Genomic DNA, 16,135 nt, shown 5'->3' with positions numbered 1-16,135 from the left:
CAGTAGCGGCGGGCGCGGGCTGAGGGAGCCGGGCCTCGACGCCCCCCTCGCCCCCGTACCCCAGAAGCTGTACCTAGTCCCAGAGGGGCTAGGAAGCCCCATGGAGGTGAGAGGCAGAGACCCCTGGTCGTCCCCTCACCCCCCCCCCAGGCCTGAGGGAAGGACTTGAGGTAACCGGTGGGACGGTCAGGGTGCGGGTGGCGGCCAGGCTTAGAGGATGGCGACGGTGAGGAGAGGCTGAGGAACGGGTGCGTCCGCAACATGCGGTTCTCTGAGAAGGCCGTGGCAGGACGGGTGAGGGCAGGTTGCGGGTGAGGAGCCCCGACGGGTCGCCCGGGCCGTGCCGCCAGGAGCCGTGCAGGAGCGACGTGACAGGTCGGGCCGGAACTAGGGGTCGCTGTGCGGGCTGACAGGACGGGCCGGCTGGGACTAGGAGCTCCGCGACACGTCGGGCAGCGGCGGCGCTGAGGCGGCGGCGGGCAGTGTAGGCCTGTCGGGGCGGGCGAGGGCGGCGCTGAGGCGTGTACCCGCGTTCGGCCTGAGGGCGAGGAATCCCAGCGACCCAAGCGCAGGCTCAGATGAGTGCCCTCGGGCATTCCGAATTGAGTGAGGGCAACAGTCGAGGTGAACAGTCATCCGCCGGCCGTTTCGGCCGTGACTTTGCGCTGCGTGATGTCTCTCTCTGGTTTCCTATTTCTGTTCGTTGCAGCCTAAGGTAGCGTTCCGTGGAGGTGCGAATCGCTGCTGGAACCTGTGTGCCGACGCCAGCAGATTAACGGATGTGTTCAACAGCGTGATGTTGACCGGCTCCACTTCCTTCTATGATTCCTACAAATCTCAGGTGCATTCATCAATTGCCCAGTGTTGGAGGATTTATTCTGAATCAGATCCATTTACCTGAGCCGATTCACATAGGTGTCTAAATTGCTCCCAGTTTAGGACCAGAAAGCCATAACATTTTAAATAGAGTTTTTACATAATACACACTTTGCTTTAGAAACAATAAGCCTTTTCACTGATTCTTGCTTTCAGTCTGCCATCACATGATGCCAGATACGTAAGAAAACCCATATTTACTCAGTAAGACCTTAAAATATTTTTTCCTTCAAGCATTTATTGTCAGTTTGTACAAACATAGTTTAGATAATCTGAAGGCAAGATTTTTGTCACTCCTTTGTTATCTGGCTTTAACAATGTCTTACATTACATGCTACCTTTTATTTCACCTAAAACATTTAATTTTGTTAGGCATATTATTAGTCTCAGGGTAATGTAAGTCATTTAAGCAGGACATCAATGTTGATAATGTTAGAATTATAACAATATCCTGAAATAAATTCCTCAGTCCACACTACCATCTTGTAAAGTTTTGTACTCACTGTACAGATTGAAAAACTGAGGCTCAGAGAGCTTGATTTGTGCCCTAAGTGACAAAGGCCAAGTGGAACCCAGGTTTTTCACAGCCAAGACCAGCATTCCTCTGCTCTCTATAATGTTAACATCGCTACTAAAATTTACTTGAATTTAATTTCAGTTGTTTTAAGTATATGAAGGATATAAGTGACACATTTTGAAGTTTCCTAGACTAATTAATATGCCAGCCCCAAGTATTTGCATATTTAATTTCCATAAATGTTTTAACTGAAAAGGATCCAGGTATTTATAATTATGTTTGAATCCACCACATTACTTTAGTTGCTTGTTTTATCCTAGAACATGAAATTTAAATCAATCTTTTAAAAGAATTTAATTTTTCTAATACTGAAAACTTATTTTTAAGTGTGAAATATACTTGAAAAAATATTCCCAAAATATATTTAGTTTTCAATACTGTTTACCTCTTTATTTCATAATCTGAAAATGCTCCTTTTGTTTAAGCAAAATTTGTTTATTTATGTCACTTTGGATACTTCACACCTAAAAGAGAGTTAAGGTGGGCCTATGATAAAAACTTCAGAATTAAAAGAAAAAATTGTGAAAGTTTCTAAAGATAAAAGCCTTTGTAAAAGTTCTCACATCTGTAAAGGTATCTTTTAATGGCACTCTTAGCAAAATTTCTTCTGTGCCTCAGTTTCCCCAGCTTTAGACTAGTCATCATAATATAAGCTATAAACAAGAAAATATAATGTTTCAAATAATCACCATAACCAGAATTTAAGCAAATGGTTGTAAAGTATTTGAGATTCTTGGAGATTGGATAATTGGAAGGTATTAATTTTCATATTTTATTTACAGTGTTATATGTTTAAAATGTTTTTCAATTATGTCCATGAAGAACAAAAATTTAGGAATACCTTGATCTAAGTATGTCTTCTCTCAGTGTATAAATTTTGACTAATAATAAAAGTAATTAGAAATTTTTTTTAGCCAGTATTATATCTCTTCTATATTTATAAGAAAACATTTCTATTGTGTTGTGTCTGGATAGTTATAGTTATTACATCTCAGGTTTTAGTAGTTCCTTATTTGGAGAGTTAAAAATACTTTCAGATTTCTTTTTTTTTTTTTAGATTTTTATTGGGGAATTGGGGGGATGGGAACAGCGGTGAAGAATTGGGGGAAGGGGAACAGACAAGTTGCTGTCCTTTTGTTCTTCAGTCTAGTTGTGGAGGACGTTGCTTCCACTGGCCCAATTTGGCACCATCATTGCGCTCTTCCCGGGAGAGGCAGATCAGTCGCCGGCTTCTGGACTGCCGCTCACTGCAGCTGCTGGCTGCTCACACTGGCTGCTGGCCGCTCACGGCAGCCCACGGCAACCCACGGCAACCCACTGCCACAGGGGCTGCAGCCTACGCCGTCGCCGGCGACTCACGGCAGCCCAGCTCCAGGTCGAGCTGTTGTTCAGCATCTTAGCTGTAGAGGGCAGTGTCACTGGCCCTCGTATGTGGGATCCGAACCGGGGCCCTCTGGCGTCCCAAGCCAGTTCTTAACCATCGCGCCACTCGGCCGGCCCTCAGATTTCTTTAAAGAAGCATTTTTCTAGAATAAAATACATCTAAATGTTTAATCTTTTTTATTTCTTGTTTATTAAATTCATTCTACTAAAGTATTTTAAATTATTTTCACTGTACCTCAATCCTTTTTGTAAGGAGGCAAGATTTTAAATAATTCATTAAAATCTTAAAATTCAAACGTTTTACTCTATTTACTCAGTTAATTATGAAAGTGTTCACAAGAAAAAGAAAAATGAACTAGTATTTTTCTTCTAATTGTAATAATATCTTTAAAATTTCTGAAAAGATCATAACATTTTATATATCGTCTCATTTTTACAATCTCTTGGAAATAGAAAGGAGACTGAAAATTAAAGATATTCTTTCAAAAAGCCCTAGAGTAAAAGTAAGAAGACCTTGAGTTTGGGTTTTAGTTTTGTTACCTATTGGCTCAGTAACTTGTAGCCTCAGTTTTCTCATTTAAAATAGAATACCCACATCACAAGGTTGCCTGAATACAATAACATATATGGAATTTCTTTGAAATTCTATATAAATGCACATTAACTTGTTTTTAACAGATTGAGTGCATTAAGACTGTGTTTTATTTCTTAAAAGTAACATTGCTAACTTCCACACTGTGCTCATCTGTTCAAAAAATTAAAACTGCAATAATTGTAGGTGTTTTATACTAGGGATAAGCAAGAAGTACCCCCCAGGGACTAGATCTGCCAAGAGCCTGTTTTTCTAAACAAAATTTTATTGGAATACAGCCCTGTCCATTTGTTTACATATTGTCTCTAGTTGCTTTGGTGCTACAATAGTTGAAGAGTTTCAACAGAGAGCTTAACAGCCAGCAAACCCTAAAATATTTATCTGGCCCTTTACAGAAAAATTTGCCAACCCCTAGTGTAAAGCAAGCTTAAGTGGGTAAGTCTAGATTTGATTTTGTCTCCCAGCTCTTACGCATGTGTTATTTTCTCATATTTCTTATTATGTCACTAATGTTCTGTAATAAATATAGTTTTGATGTGTCTGATATACAAACATTTCTTTAAAATTTCAGAGTGAAGACAATGTTGACTTAAGGCAGACCTATACTCCACTTTCTTCATCAACAGAATATTCAAATTCCGTAGATTCTTCACTTTTGTATGTACCATGGTCTACTTATGGAGATGATATTAAACAACCTTCTAATTCTCAGATCAATGTAAAGAACAGGTAAATTAATAAATTATATTTCTCAGGCTAAATAAAGTGTTAAGTTTGATTACATGGGAACCCAGTGGTATTAATTAGCGCTTTGTTCCCTATATCAGCATTTTAATTTTATGCTTTTAATTTTTATGTTCTGGTTTTAATTTTATATTTATCAAAATTTTAGGAAACCCTAAACTATAAGTTATGTGTATATAATTTTTAGCTTATTACTTTTTTTTATTCATTAGAGGCAACCCTTAGTGAGTAAATCTTAAGTTCCTCTCTTGAAAGATATATAAATGAGCTACAATTTTTGGATGTTTTTTCATCCAATTCTAAATTTTTTTCCTTCACAAGTATACAATAAACAGGATTTTATAAAATATAAGATACTATTAATTATTTTTTCTATTCAATTCCACTAATAATAAGGGCCTACTCTAATCAGATTCTATCCTACTGGAGATATTAGCATTAATATGGCAAATATTATCCCTGCCTTTATAGATCTTACAGTAATGATGATGATGATGACTTGCCAGGCACTGCAAGTATAGTGAGATTGAAAAGAGGAAGTATAAAATATTATGGTAGGGCCGGCCGAGTGGCTCAATTGGTTAAGAGCTCGCTCAAGAGTGCGAGCTCTGAGCAACAGCGATTTGATTCCTGGCCCAAGCTGAGCTGCCAACAGGTGGCAGGGTGGCTCAGCTTAAAACAAAAACAAAAACAAAAAAAATTATGGGAGCCTACTGCAAAGAGAGGTCTAAGGGAGTGACATCTACATTTATTTTAATTATATACAAGGGAGCAGTTGATAGAGGCTGATGCATGTTTAGTATAAGCAGGAAATAATTCTTTTAAAAATCTTATTTAAAAATTGTTAAAGTTTAAAATTTTTTGTACATTCTCTATAAAATAGTGATTTTAGAAATACTATGTAACATAATTCTATAAAAACAAAATTATTTTTTAAGTTGATACATGTTCATTGAAAAATTAAGACTTTACAGAAATACATAAGGGAAAGCAGAAATCCACCTAAACTCTGCCTCCTCATCTCCAATAACAACTATTAATAGTTTAGTATATATTACATTGAATATTTTTCTAGATATATACTAATATATTATTATACAGAGAAACTTAATATTGAGTATTTGTGAAATAACATCATGTAGTGGAAAAAGCATTAGACTTGTTGGCAGACCATTTGTTTAGCAAGTATAAAGTTTGGCAAATCATATACCCTTGCAAAATACAAGTTTCTTAATATAAATCATCATTCAGCAGCTGAATGATTACTAATACTTGCCCTTCTTATGTTATGAAGATCAATGAAATGTTTGAGTGTTGTGCAAATATAAGGCATTTTTATTTCTAAAATCTTCTAATACTATATTAGAAATAAAATATGAGAAAACCAGAAGTTATAATTTAAAACAACATATTACTTCTAGAAACAAATCACCCCAAATCCATGGGAGGTAAAAAGGCATCAATGTTCCATCTTGTGCTTTTTACATTTTGTATTATTTAGACAGTGTTAGTTACCAGGTAGAATTTCAGGTACATGGAACTCCAGTGATCTCTTTGGCAAGGATTTAGGGATAGCCCCCAAATGTGTTACATTTAAGGGACAACTGCAATATTGCTGTGGTATTGAGGATGACCAATCACATTTCACTTTTTAATCCAACATTTAGTATAACGAGACACAAAAATAGAACAATGGGTTCATACGGTTTTCAAATCACAAGTGAAAAAACTGAGCAACTGTTGATGGAATGATGTATAATAGAGCCAGACATGCTCTTAGGAGCAGCCAAGGTACCAAGCATCATAGGTCAGAGATTTATATTTTGGTCACCTAAAATGAATAGCATCTGTTTTGGAGAAATAAGAGGTAAGCATACATTGTGAACTAGACATAGGATTTGAAATGAAGGAGAAATATTTAGCATAGATAGTATGCTAAAGTGGAAATTATTTTTGAGTTCTTGTTCCCTCTTTATTTGAAATGATGGTGCAGATTCAATCCAAATATGTTATAGAAAAATAATGGTAGAATAACTCTGGAAATAAAAATCAATATATTTCTGTGTGAGTAAAATAATTTACATGTAATATTTATTTGTAGGATTCAAACAGAAAGAAATGACTATGGCAGTGAAACAGACTTATATGGACTTGTGTCTAACATTTTGGAAGAACAAGATAAGTCACAGCCATATTTTGCTGATGGGTTAGTATATTATATAAGCAATATAGTGTATAGTAAGCTTTCAAATTCACATATACTAGATTACCCTATTTATTAACTTTTATTTTTACTTAATAAAGGGTCATCTGACAGTAGACGTCTTAATTCAAATATCTTTTTAGGAGCCTTGATTTTGCTGAGGTCCTTGCCATGCAATTGAAAGTTTCAGTCTACGGTTTGATTTGCTATTAAGAACTTTCATTTGGAAAATTATTCTTGCATAATTCAGAGCTATTTCCCTTGAGTTCATGAGCTAAAGTTTGGCTTAAAGAGTATAAATTCCAAGGAGCTTTTACATATATCCCAAAGAATAAAACTGTCATTTCTGCTTTGCAGAAATCCATATGAATTTTATTCATTGGTATTGGTAAAAAATTTTAAAATATGCTTTGTTTTATTTGGGTGTGAAAGCCATATTACCCAAATGCCCTATTTCATGAATAGGGAAGTATGCAGCACACATGTAACCAATTAAAATATTTTAATTTCAGTAATAGTTTGAGCAAAACACATCTTTTTTCATTGAAAAAATTGTGGTCAACAATACTTTTGTATTATGTAATAACCTAATTAAAGGAAAAACTTGTTTTCTGCTTACTATAGATAAAAAATTTATGTAAGATCATGCAGTCATCAGCTTCAGGCATTAGTTAATGACTCTTGGCAAAGTATAGTGAAGACATATTAAGATTAAAATACATTATTTATATAGCATATAAATCATTTCAAGTGATAGAGAATTATTTGGATGTCATGGTAGCTTATAAAGCAGAGTTGGAAAGGATTAGAGAATGGTAAGGTGGGGCAAGATAAATGTTTTTGAAAATCTTTTCTACCTTCTCCACTGAGGAGATAAAGTCTTAAACCTAACTTGTAATTAAATCTATTTACTTGTTCTAGGACCTGCTCCTCCAATTTAAAGTCAGTTTGGTCAATGAACTCAAGCAGATTTGCAGATCACCACGACCTCTTAACAGAAACCAAAAGGCCAATAGATACAGCCATCTCTCAGCAAGCTTTTTATAGTGGTGAATCTATGTCAGCAGTGGAAAAGCAATACCTTCATAATAGTAATCTCACACCACAACAAAAGATAGATGAACTTTATCATGGATTTACTGGTTTAGACCTTGAAGAACAATGGATGTACCCCTCACGAAGCGATCATTCTAACTATTACAATATGCAGACAAATGATACAGCGAAGACAACATTCCAAGAATATCCATTTATCAAAAACTGCTTCACACCACAAGCTGGCCTGTCTGACATCATGAAAGAATCAGGAGTTGATACTTACCCTTATGGAAGAGAGAAAATGTGTGTTAAAAGTCTTGAAGTACCATTACAGCAAAAAAGGGCAGAGATATTTCTTTCCCAATTTAATAGATACAATGAAAATGCAGATTATTGTAGATATCCAGAATATGCTCATGCTAATAAGGCTAAGCTTAATAAATGTTCGAATTTTAGTGTCCACGATAGTAAAAAATTAGCCAATGGCACACCTGAAACACCAACTGTAGAAACAGATACCTACACAAAGTTATTTCAGGTCAAACCAGCAAATCAGAAAAAAATGGAGGAGACAATACCTGACCAGCAGAATTTCATGTTTCCAAAAACTACACCACACCTGGCAGAAAAACAGTTTGCAAAGGAAGCAGCTTTCACTGCTGATTTTGGCTTAAAATCAGAATATGGACTAAAACCTCACACAGTTTGTCCAGCTAATAATGATTTTGCTAATGTCACAGAAAAGCAACAGTTTGCTAAACCTGACCCCCCAAGTTCTGAGTATTATAAATCAGTGAATTTATTGTCAAACTCAGCAACATCTGCAGCAGGTATCAACTTAAATAGACCAACTTGGATGACTATCCAAACAAAAAATAACACTCTTATTCCTTATCGAAATCAAGGTAATTTTATGAAATTAAGTAGTCATTTAAGTGCAGCTTCAAAAGGTTCTAACCATTCTTCAGATTTCTCCCAACTATCATCCACAAGTTTAAACCCAAATAGCAATTTATTTCAGAAGTATTGCCAAGAAAACCCCTCTGCATTTTCTAGTCTTGATTTTAATTATAATGGTGCAGAAAGAATTCAATCTGTCAATCACATGGAAGGACTGACAAAGACTGCAGAAGAAAACCTCTATGACTCGGTTACCGATAAAAAAATAAAGCAGCCAAATGGATTTTGTGATAACTATTCAGCTCAGCAGTGTGGGATCACTGAAAATGTAAACAAACATAATTTTCAAGGGAAGCCTCAGAGTACACATTATGATCTTCAGGACGGTCCAAAGCATTTAGATGGCTTATCTCAAAATACATACCAAGACCTATTGGAGGCACAGGGTCATTTTAATAGCCACAGACAGGGAAGTGGAGACAACAATATTAATAGCCGTGTGAATCGCACACAAGCGTCATGCTTTTCTAATAATTACATGATAGGAGATTTAAGGCATAATCAGAGTTTTCAACAGCTTGGTTCAAATGGGTTTCCCCTAAGATCCACCCACCCATTTGGCCATCCTATTGTTCCACTGTTGGATTCCTATGATTTGTTTCCTTATGATGACTTAAGCCATTTATACCCTTATTTTAATGATATGATGTATGGTGATAATTCCTTTTCTGGTTTCACGCCAACTCTTGGACTTCAAAGACCAATTAAAACCCGTAGTGGACCAGCCAGTGAACTTCATATTCGTCTAGAAGAGTGCTGTGAACAGTGGAGAGCATTAGAAAAGGAGAGAAAAAAGGTAATACAAAGGTATCCATTTAGGAGTAACAAAAAAGATAGGCAGTATGTCCCTCTGCCTATCTTCATTTTGTTTACCTTAGTGTAGTTTCAGTACTTGCCTTATTTCCAAGCTGAATTCTCTAGTGGGCAGTATAAGTCCAGAACTATAAGAAATTAATTAGGTGACTTAAAGACTAAGAAAGCTTGGGATTTAAAAAAATTATTACTTACATAAAGTTCATTTTACATATGAAGTAGATTTTTTCCTTAGTGGTTAAACAGTTAATTTCTTTGAATTTTTAAATATAAACTGTTGGAGTGTTAAGTATTTTATTTGCATTAAGTATGACAGAAAAATACTATGGGACTATGGTTTGTATTTGCTGCCTTTTGATACCAAAACAGTTTTTACTTAAAGGAGTAATTTTTAATTTATTGCTTAGGTCTATGAGAAATATTCACAATTGAATCATATTTGGTAAATTCAGCATCTAAAAATTATATTTTATAGACTGAATTGGCCCTTGCCAAGAATTATCCAGGAAAAAAAGTATCCAGTACTAACAATACCCCAATTCCAAGGCTGACTTCCAATCCATCTAGAGTTGATCGCTTAATTGTGGATGAACTTCGAGAACAAGCCAGGGTAAGCTGTAAAAACTTCCAATAGTGGACTTTTTTAATTGCTTGATAAAATTTTAAAACATTTCAGCAATTCAAAGTTTTAAAGGAGTTTGGTTTTTTTTAAGATTTTTATTGGGGAATTGGGGGAAGGGGAACAGACAAGTTGCTGTCCTTTTGTTCTTCAGTCTAGTTGTGGAGGACGTTGTTTCACTGGCCCAAGTTGGTACCATCATTGCACTCTTCCCAGGCGAGGCAGATCAGTCACTGGCTTCTGGACAGTCGCTCACAGCAGCTGCTGGCCGCTCATGCTGGCTGCTGGCTACACACGGTAGCCCATGGCAACCCACTGCAGAAGGGGCTGCAGCCTACGCCGGCACTGGTGACTCAAGGCAGCCCAACTCCAGGTTGAGCTGTTGTTCAGCATCTTAGCTGGGGAGGGCAGTGTCACTGGCCCTCATATGTGGGATCCGAACCGGGGCCCTCTGGCGTCCCAAGCCAGCTCTTAACCACCACGCCACTCGGCCGGCCCTAAAGAATTTTTAAATCACATTTATCTGTAACTCTCTGAAATATATTATTTTCCATATTTGGTCCTAGAACTATGATTAATATTTAGGAAAGGGAAAATAGTCTGTCTCATTCATTTAAAAAGTAGGTTTAGTAACTTAAATGGTTCCTCTTTAAACCCAAATTGGCAGTGGAGCTAATCTTCAACAGAAAGAAATTTTTTAAAAGCAAAAACCATTTTGAATATTATTTATAGGGAAAGTCCCATTTCTTCCTCACAAACATTTGTTTTCTAGCTTGATGAGCAAAGCTGTGCTTGCATTATAAAGATGGTAAATTAACAAGGAATTACCATATTTAGTTTTCTTAACCCTGCACTCTTAATTTAACAAACATTAAGTGTATACAGCAGTGTATTAAATACTGATAAATATGTAGGTATTCATAATATTATAAAATAGCTTTGTTTTGGAAATGTAGTATATCACTTCAAATCAAATGTAAAGAATCCTGATGTTAAGTCCTTTTGTAATTTAATGAATTATTCCTGTTATCTCTTGTAATTTCAGAATTTTCTAATCCACTATAATAAATTTTTTTTCTTTTTTGACCTTCCTCTCTTAAAAAGTGAGACTGTTGGGGCAGCCGGTTAGCTTAGTTGGTTAGAGCGCAGTGCTTATAACACCAAGGTTGCCGGTTCAATCCCCACATGGGCCACTGAGCTGTGCCCTCCACAACTAGAATGAAACAACTATTCGACTTGGAGTCAGAGTGGCCGGTTAGCTCAGTTGGTTAGAGTGCAGTGCTCATAACACCAAAGTTGTCAGTTCAATCCTCACGCCCTCCACAACTAGATTGAAACAACTACTTGGGGCCCGGCTGAGTGGCGCGATGGTTAAGAACTGGCTTGGGACACCAGAGGGCCCCGGTTCGGATCCCACATGTGAGGGCCAGTGACACTGCCCTCCACAGCAGCTCAACCTGGAGCTGGGCTGCCGTGAGTCGCGGGCGACGGCATAGGCTGCAGCCCCTGTGGCAGTGGGTTGCCATGGGCTACCGATGTAGCCAGCAGCCAGCGTGAGCAGCTAGCAGCTGCAGTGAGTGGCCATCCAGAAGCCGGCAACTGATCTGCCTCACCCGGGAAAAGCGCAATGATGGTGCCAACTTGGACCAGTGAAGCAACGTCCTCCACAACTAGACTGAAGAACAAAAAGGACAGCAACTTGTCTGTTCCCCTTCCCCCAATTCCCCAGCACTGTTCCCATCCCCCAATTCCCCAATAAAAATCTTTAAAAAAAAACAAAAACAACTACTTGACTTGGAGCTGATGTTTCCTGAAAAAACACCCTGTTCCCCGATTTAAAAATAAAAAAGTGACACTGTTTTCCAAATAAAATTTGATGAAAATGCCTGAGAAAAAGCATGCAATGAAACAATGCTTCTGTGATTGAATAATTTTAGGAATTATAAAAATCAACGTAAGTCTATTTTATTGAACATCAGTTTATTTTACCATACTGTCTTTAAAATATAGATATGAACTACTTCAGTGGGAAAAGATTGATTTTACCTAGCTTTTAGCCTTGTTCAGGTGGGATTCTTTTATCAAATTAGTAAGGAATTTATCAATGGTATTATTAGATACTGATATGGGTTACAACCAGATGTTATGTTGATAAAAATTCAGTCTTTTATTATGTTTTCTTAAAACTGCTCCAAGTTAAAATTCCTTTTTCTTAATACATTTCTCTGCAATAAATCAAAGGATTAAAAACTGTGGATATTGGGCTTAGAAAGTGCAAATTAGTAGACACAATAGAGTCATGGGGATATGAAATACAGTATGGGGAATATAATCAACAATGTTGTAAAGATTACGAGTATGTAAGGTGCCAGATGGGCACTGGCCTTATCAAGGGGATCACTTCACAGACTGTGTAAGTGCATGACCAATGTGCTATATACCTGAAGCTAAAGTAGAATAATATTGTGTGTCAACTATAAATACATATGGTCACGGGAGGTGGAGGAAGATAGACAATGGTATTGTAACAGTTATATAAGCTGTCAGAGGGGTAGTAGCTTGAGGGAAGGGGGTTATCACTTTGTGGGGGGCGTAAATGTCTATTATGTTGCTTTGTACACCTGAAACTAATTAAAAAAAAAAACACTGGATGTTAAGAAATACACTGTAACCAGCTTTAGTTATGTATCACAATTTAGAAGGTTATGTTTATAGCTGTTAACAATAATTTTGTTTTATATTTAGCAATATTAGATCAATAATACACAGGGCAAAAATATTTTCATATGTACTACTTTCTAGTTTGCTAGTTAAAAAATATTTTTAAAGTTTGTTAAAAATCGCCAGTGCAAATTTTTCTTTTTTAGCTGAGACATCCTGCCACCTGTTGGTAGCTCAGCAGCTGCTCAGCTCAGGTCGGGACTTGAACTGCTGTTGTTCAGAGCTCCCACTCTTAAGCGAGCTCTTAACCAACTGAGCCACTCGGCCGGCCCTCAAATTTTTCTTTACACTGATCAGTTATTCAAAATGATTGTCTTATTTTAAAAATATGTAATTTTGTTAGTTCATTGGCGTTACTTTTAATGTCATTTTTGTTTTGTTTTGTTATCCCTTCAAGGATCTAGGTGGTTGTACAGTTGGGAGCAAAATATTTAATACTTGTACACTTTTGTTTTCTCCATGGGCCTGAACTGGAATATACTTATTCCAAAGAAACTTGATATGAGTGTAAGGGTAGAGGTGTTCATTTCAGGTGCCTTTAGCTTCTAATAGATATTTTTCTATTCTCTTTAATCACTGAACACCAAGTACTTACGTGAATTTTAAAGCATTTAGTGCCTAAAGGCAATTATTCAAAAAGTTCTTTCCTTACACCTCCCAAGGTTAGAATTTGAAACAAGTTAGGTATATACAACTATAAAACATATTCTCCTTACTGATCCAATATATCAGTGCCCTTTTTAAAGCTTAATTAACCAGAAGATTGAGAGACTGCCTAATTTTTCTTAGCAGTTCTGATAATCATAGGATTTATTCTGTATTATTTCAACATAAATATAAATCAGTATGTTCTGGATTATGGATTCCTTAAAACTACCGCTAGGATCAATATTATTATCTGAATATTTGTGATTTCCAAAAGAAAAACATTGGAGGCTAAGAGAGGACTTGCTGAAGTTGGCTGAATCAGTCTAGGACTTCTCCCTTTTAGCTTAACTTTTTTCCCTTTAGATTATACTACCTCCTAAAAACACTCTACTTGCAGGCTACTCTTTACCAAAATGAGTGTCAGATCTATATTTGCATTTACTGTTAATGACATAGGAATGTTTGAATGTTTGACTTTTTCATTGTTGCTTATTCTCATTAATTGAGTACCTGAAAGATTTTAGAATTAACATATACAAGTAGGTACTAAACACGGGCTTTCCATCTTTGTTTCCTCCAGCATGATGTCAGGACACAGTAAACATTCAATTATTTATTGAATGAATATTATTGCTCTCATCTCTATTCTGCTTCCTTGAAGATTTGTTTTTATTAATGACAAGGCAATGTGGTAACATGTCCTTACCAAAATTTAAAATGTTTCCCTCAGGTTGTGACTCTATTAGGCAAAATGGAACGTCTTCGAAGCTCTCCCCTTCATGCCAATATCTCTACTGCTCTTGATAGACACTTGGAGTCCATTCACATTGTACAGTCACGTAGAAAGGATGAAATTGTTAATGCTTCAAACCGACAAAGGCAAGGAGTTCCTAGATGCCAAGATGACAGAGGTACAAATATCAATGCATAGTCTTTTGATAAGGCAGTGAGATAGTTTGAATGTTAATAAAATCAGATTCTAAGGTTAAAAGGTTAGAGTTCTATAATTTACACTTATCTAAAGAATCAATTGGTAAATGCTGCCCACATAATCTACTCCAAAAGTACCTTGAGCTATTCTATCCATTTAATTCTAGTAATTCTGTCAAAGTCTGTTTCTACCCAAAGCATAGTCGTCACACAAGTCAGAAATAAAGTATCAACACTTTTAAATATTAAGTCAAGTACTTAGGTTAGCTCAGTCAATACCCATCCTTCTTTTATAAAAATAATATTTGATCATTTAGTACCATAGCACTGGGTCTTGTTTAAGAGTTAAGGGTTACTCAAATGGTATCTAATGTGAACTGGCCCTGAATGTTTCTTTTATAGATGTTTTTATCCTTGCTTCAGCAATTAAAGAGATGTGTGTGGCTACTCGGAAAGCACGCACTACCCTGTGGTGTGCACTGCAGATGACCTTGCCAAAAACAGCCAGTACAGCTGGCCAAACAGATGTGGAAAAGGCTTTACAAGATATAGTAAACTGTGAAGATAAAGCCCATGAAAGCATAAATAGTAGCAATCCAGTGAACCAGAGAGGTGATGCAAACAAACATTAAGGAAATGCCAGCAGAAAGAAGACTAAAAAGCTGATAAGTAAATGTATCAAGACATGCTAAAAAATTTTAATGAACTTGTCAAACTTGAAAATTTCAGTACATTAATTTTCTTTTCAGATTTAAAGTTAGTACCTTAATGAAGTCTAACTTCTATTTAAAACCTTCTATTTGGAATGAATCAGATCCAGTTTAAAGTGAACTCAAAGGTAAAGTTGACTGCGAGATATGAGTTGTCAAAGATAAATTTAAGTAAATATTTCCTAACAGCTAAAATATTGCTTAAACTCATACTGTAGTGCAGGTAAATGCAAAAGTGAAATTCTTCTAGAAGATAAGTTTCAGTTAGGTCTGCCTTAGTAAGTATAATTCCAAATAATGAATCTAAATGACTGTAACCCAATTATGGCTACAGTCTAGTAACCAAGAGTTTTGATTGTGATATAAAAGTGTTTTCCTTATAAAACTGGATAATACCTAGAAAACAAAGGAAAACAAAGATGAACCCAATATTCATGTAAAATTTTAATATTTAAAATACTACCATATTTATAAATTTGAAATCTTAGTGCCTAAGTATATGGAGGGAAATGCATCTGATTCTCCTAAATTAGTGATAAAAGTGCCAGTGTAAAAACCATGCAAGTTACTGAATATAAAACCTGTTCAATCATTTGTGTACATTCTTAAAATTTAATTACACTATTAAATAGTTCCAATTTTAAAGTATTTAAATTGAATCAAAACATTTCCTTTTTCAGGATCTTTTAGACTTGATGCACAGTAACTTAAAATAATGACTATTGTTTCAATACCCTTAGTTTGCTGCCTTTTATGAGGGTATCACGAAGTTCTCAAATGTATTTTTTAAGGTTAATTTTTAGTTTGCAATTGGTTAGTATATATTTTGTGTAGTTGTGTTCATTAGTTTGCTTCTGTATTTTTTTTTAAAAGAGCTCTTGTAAGCTTGGCTTTTTCTGTTTCTCATCACTTAATATCTTTGTATGGAACCCAAGTAATTTATTCATTAATATGAAATGTTGGTATTATGTGACTCAGAAGATCTTGGGTTTTAACATTTCTAGCATGAGTTAAACTATAATATAATGTACTAATGAAATTTATTTGAACTATCCTTGACTAGAAACACTGATGTTTTAAATGTTGGTGTTTTTCCTAGTTTTAGAAATCCTGGTTATTTAAAAAAAAGTGTAATCACACCACATAAATTTTCTTTAGATGATGTGCGGAAGAAACTGATTGAGAATGCAGGACTAACTGTAGGGAGAAACATTTTGATCACTGATATACCTTAGAACTACCCAAATGAATTACATTGAGGGTAGTCAAATAAAATAGATCACCCCACCACAGTCACTGCATAGAAAGTAGTTAAGTTTGA

At 36.0% G+C, this 16,135-nt stretch overlaps 1 protein-coding gene across 1 annotated transcript; it reads left to right on the top strand.

Moving 5' to 3' along the window:
• The first annotated feature begins 261 nt into the window (after positions 1 to 261).
• MEIOC (meiosis specific with coiled-coil domain) lies at positions 262 to 15,191 on the top strand. Its single transcript, XM_019665556.1, has 9 exons — positions 262 to 294; positions 434 to 606; positions 694 to 841; positions 4,000 to 4,157; positions 6,274 to 6,378; positions 7,297 to 9,169; positions 9,662 to 9,796; positions 13,905 to 14,085; positions 14,507 to 15,191. Exons 1-9 carry the CDS (start codon positions 262 to 264, stop codon positions 14,734 to 14,736), a joined length of 3,036 nt encoding a protein of 1,011 aa, XP_019521101.1. The 3' UTR covers positions 14,737 to 15,191.
• Positions 15,192 to 16,135: the final 944 nt, after the last annotated feature.

This window comes from Hipposideros armiger, unplaced genomic scaffold, assembly GCF_001890085.2.
Source record: "Hipposideros armiger isolate ML-2016 unplaced genomic scaffold, ASM189008v1 scaffold_447, whole genome shotgun sequence".
NCBI classification, from domain to species: domain Eukaryota; kingdom Metazoa; phylum Chordata; class Mammalia; order Chiroptera; family Hipposideridae; genus Hipposideros; species Hipposideros armiger.
This window is presented reverse-complemented; position numbering and strand designations above follow the sequence as displayed.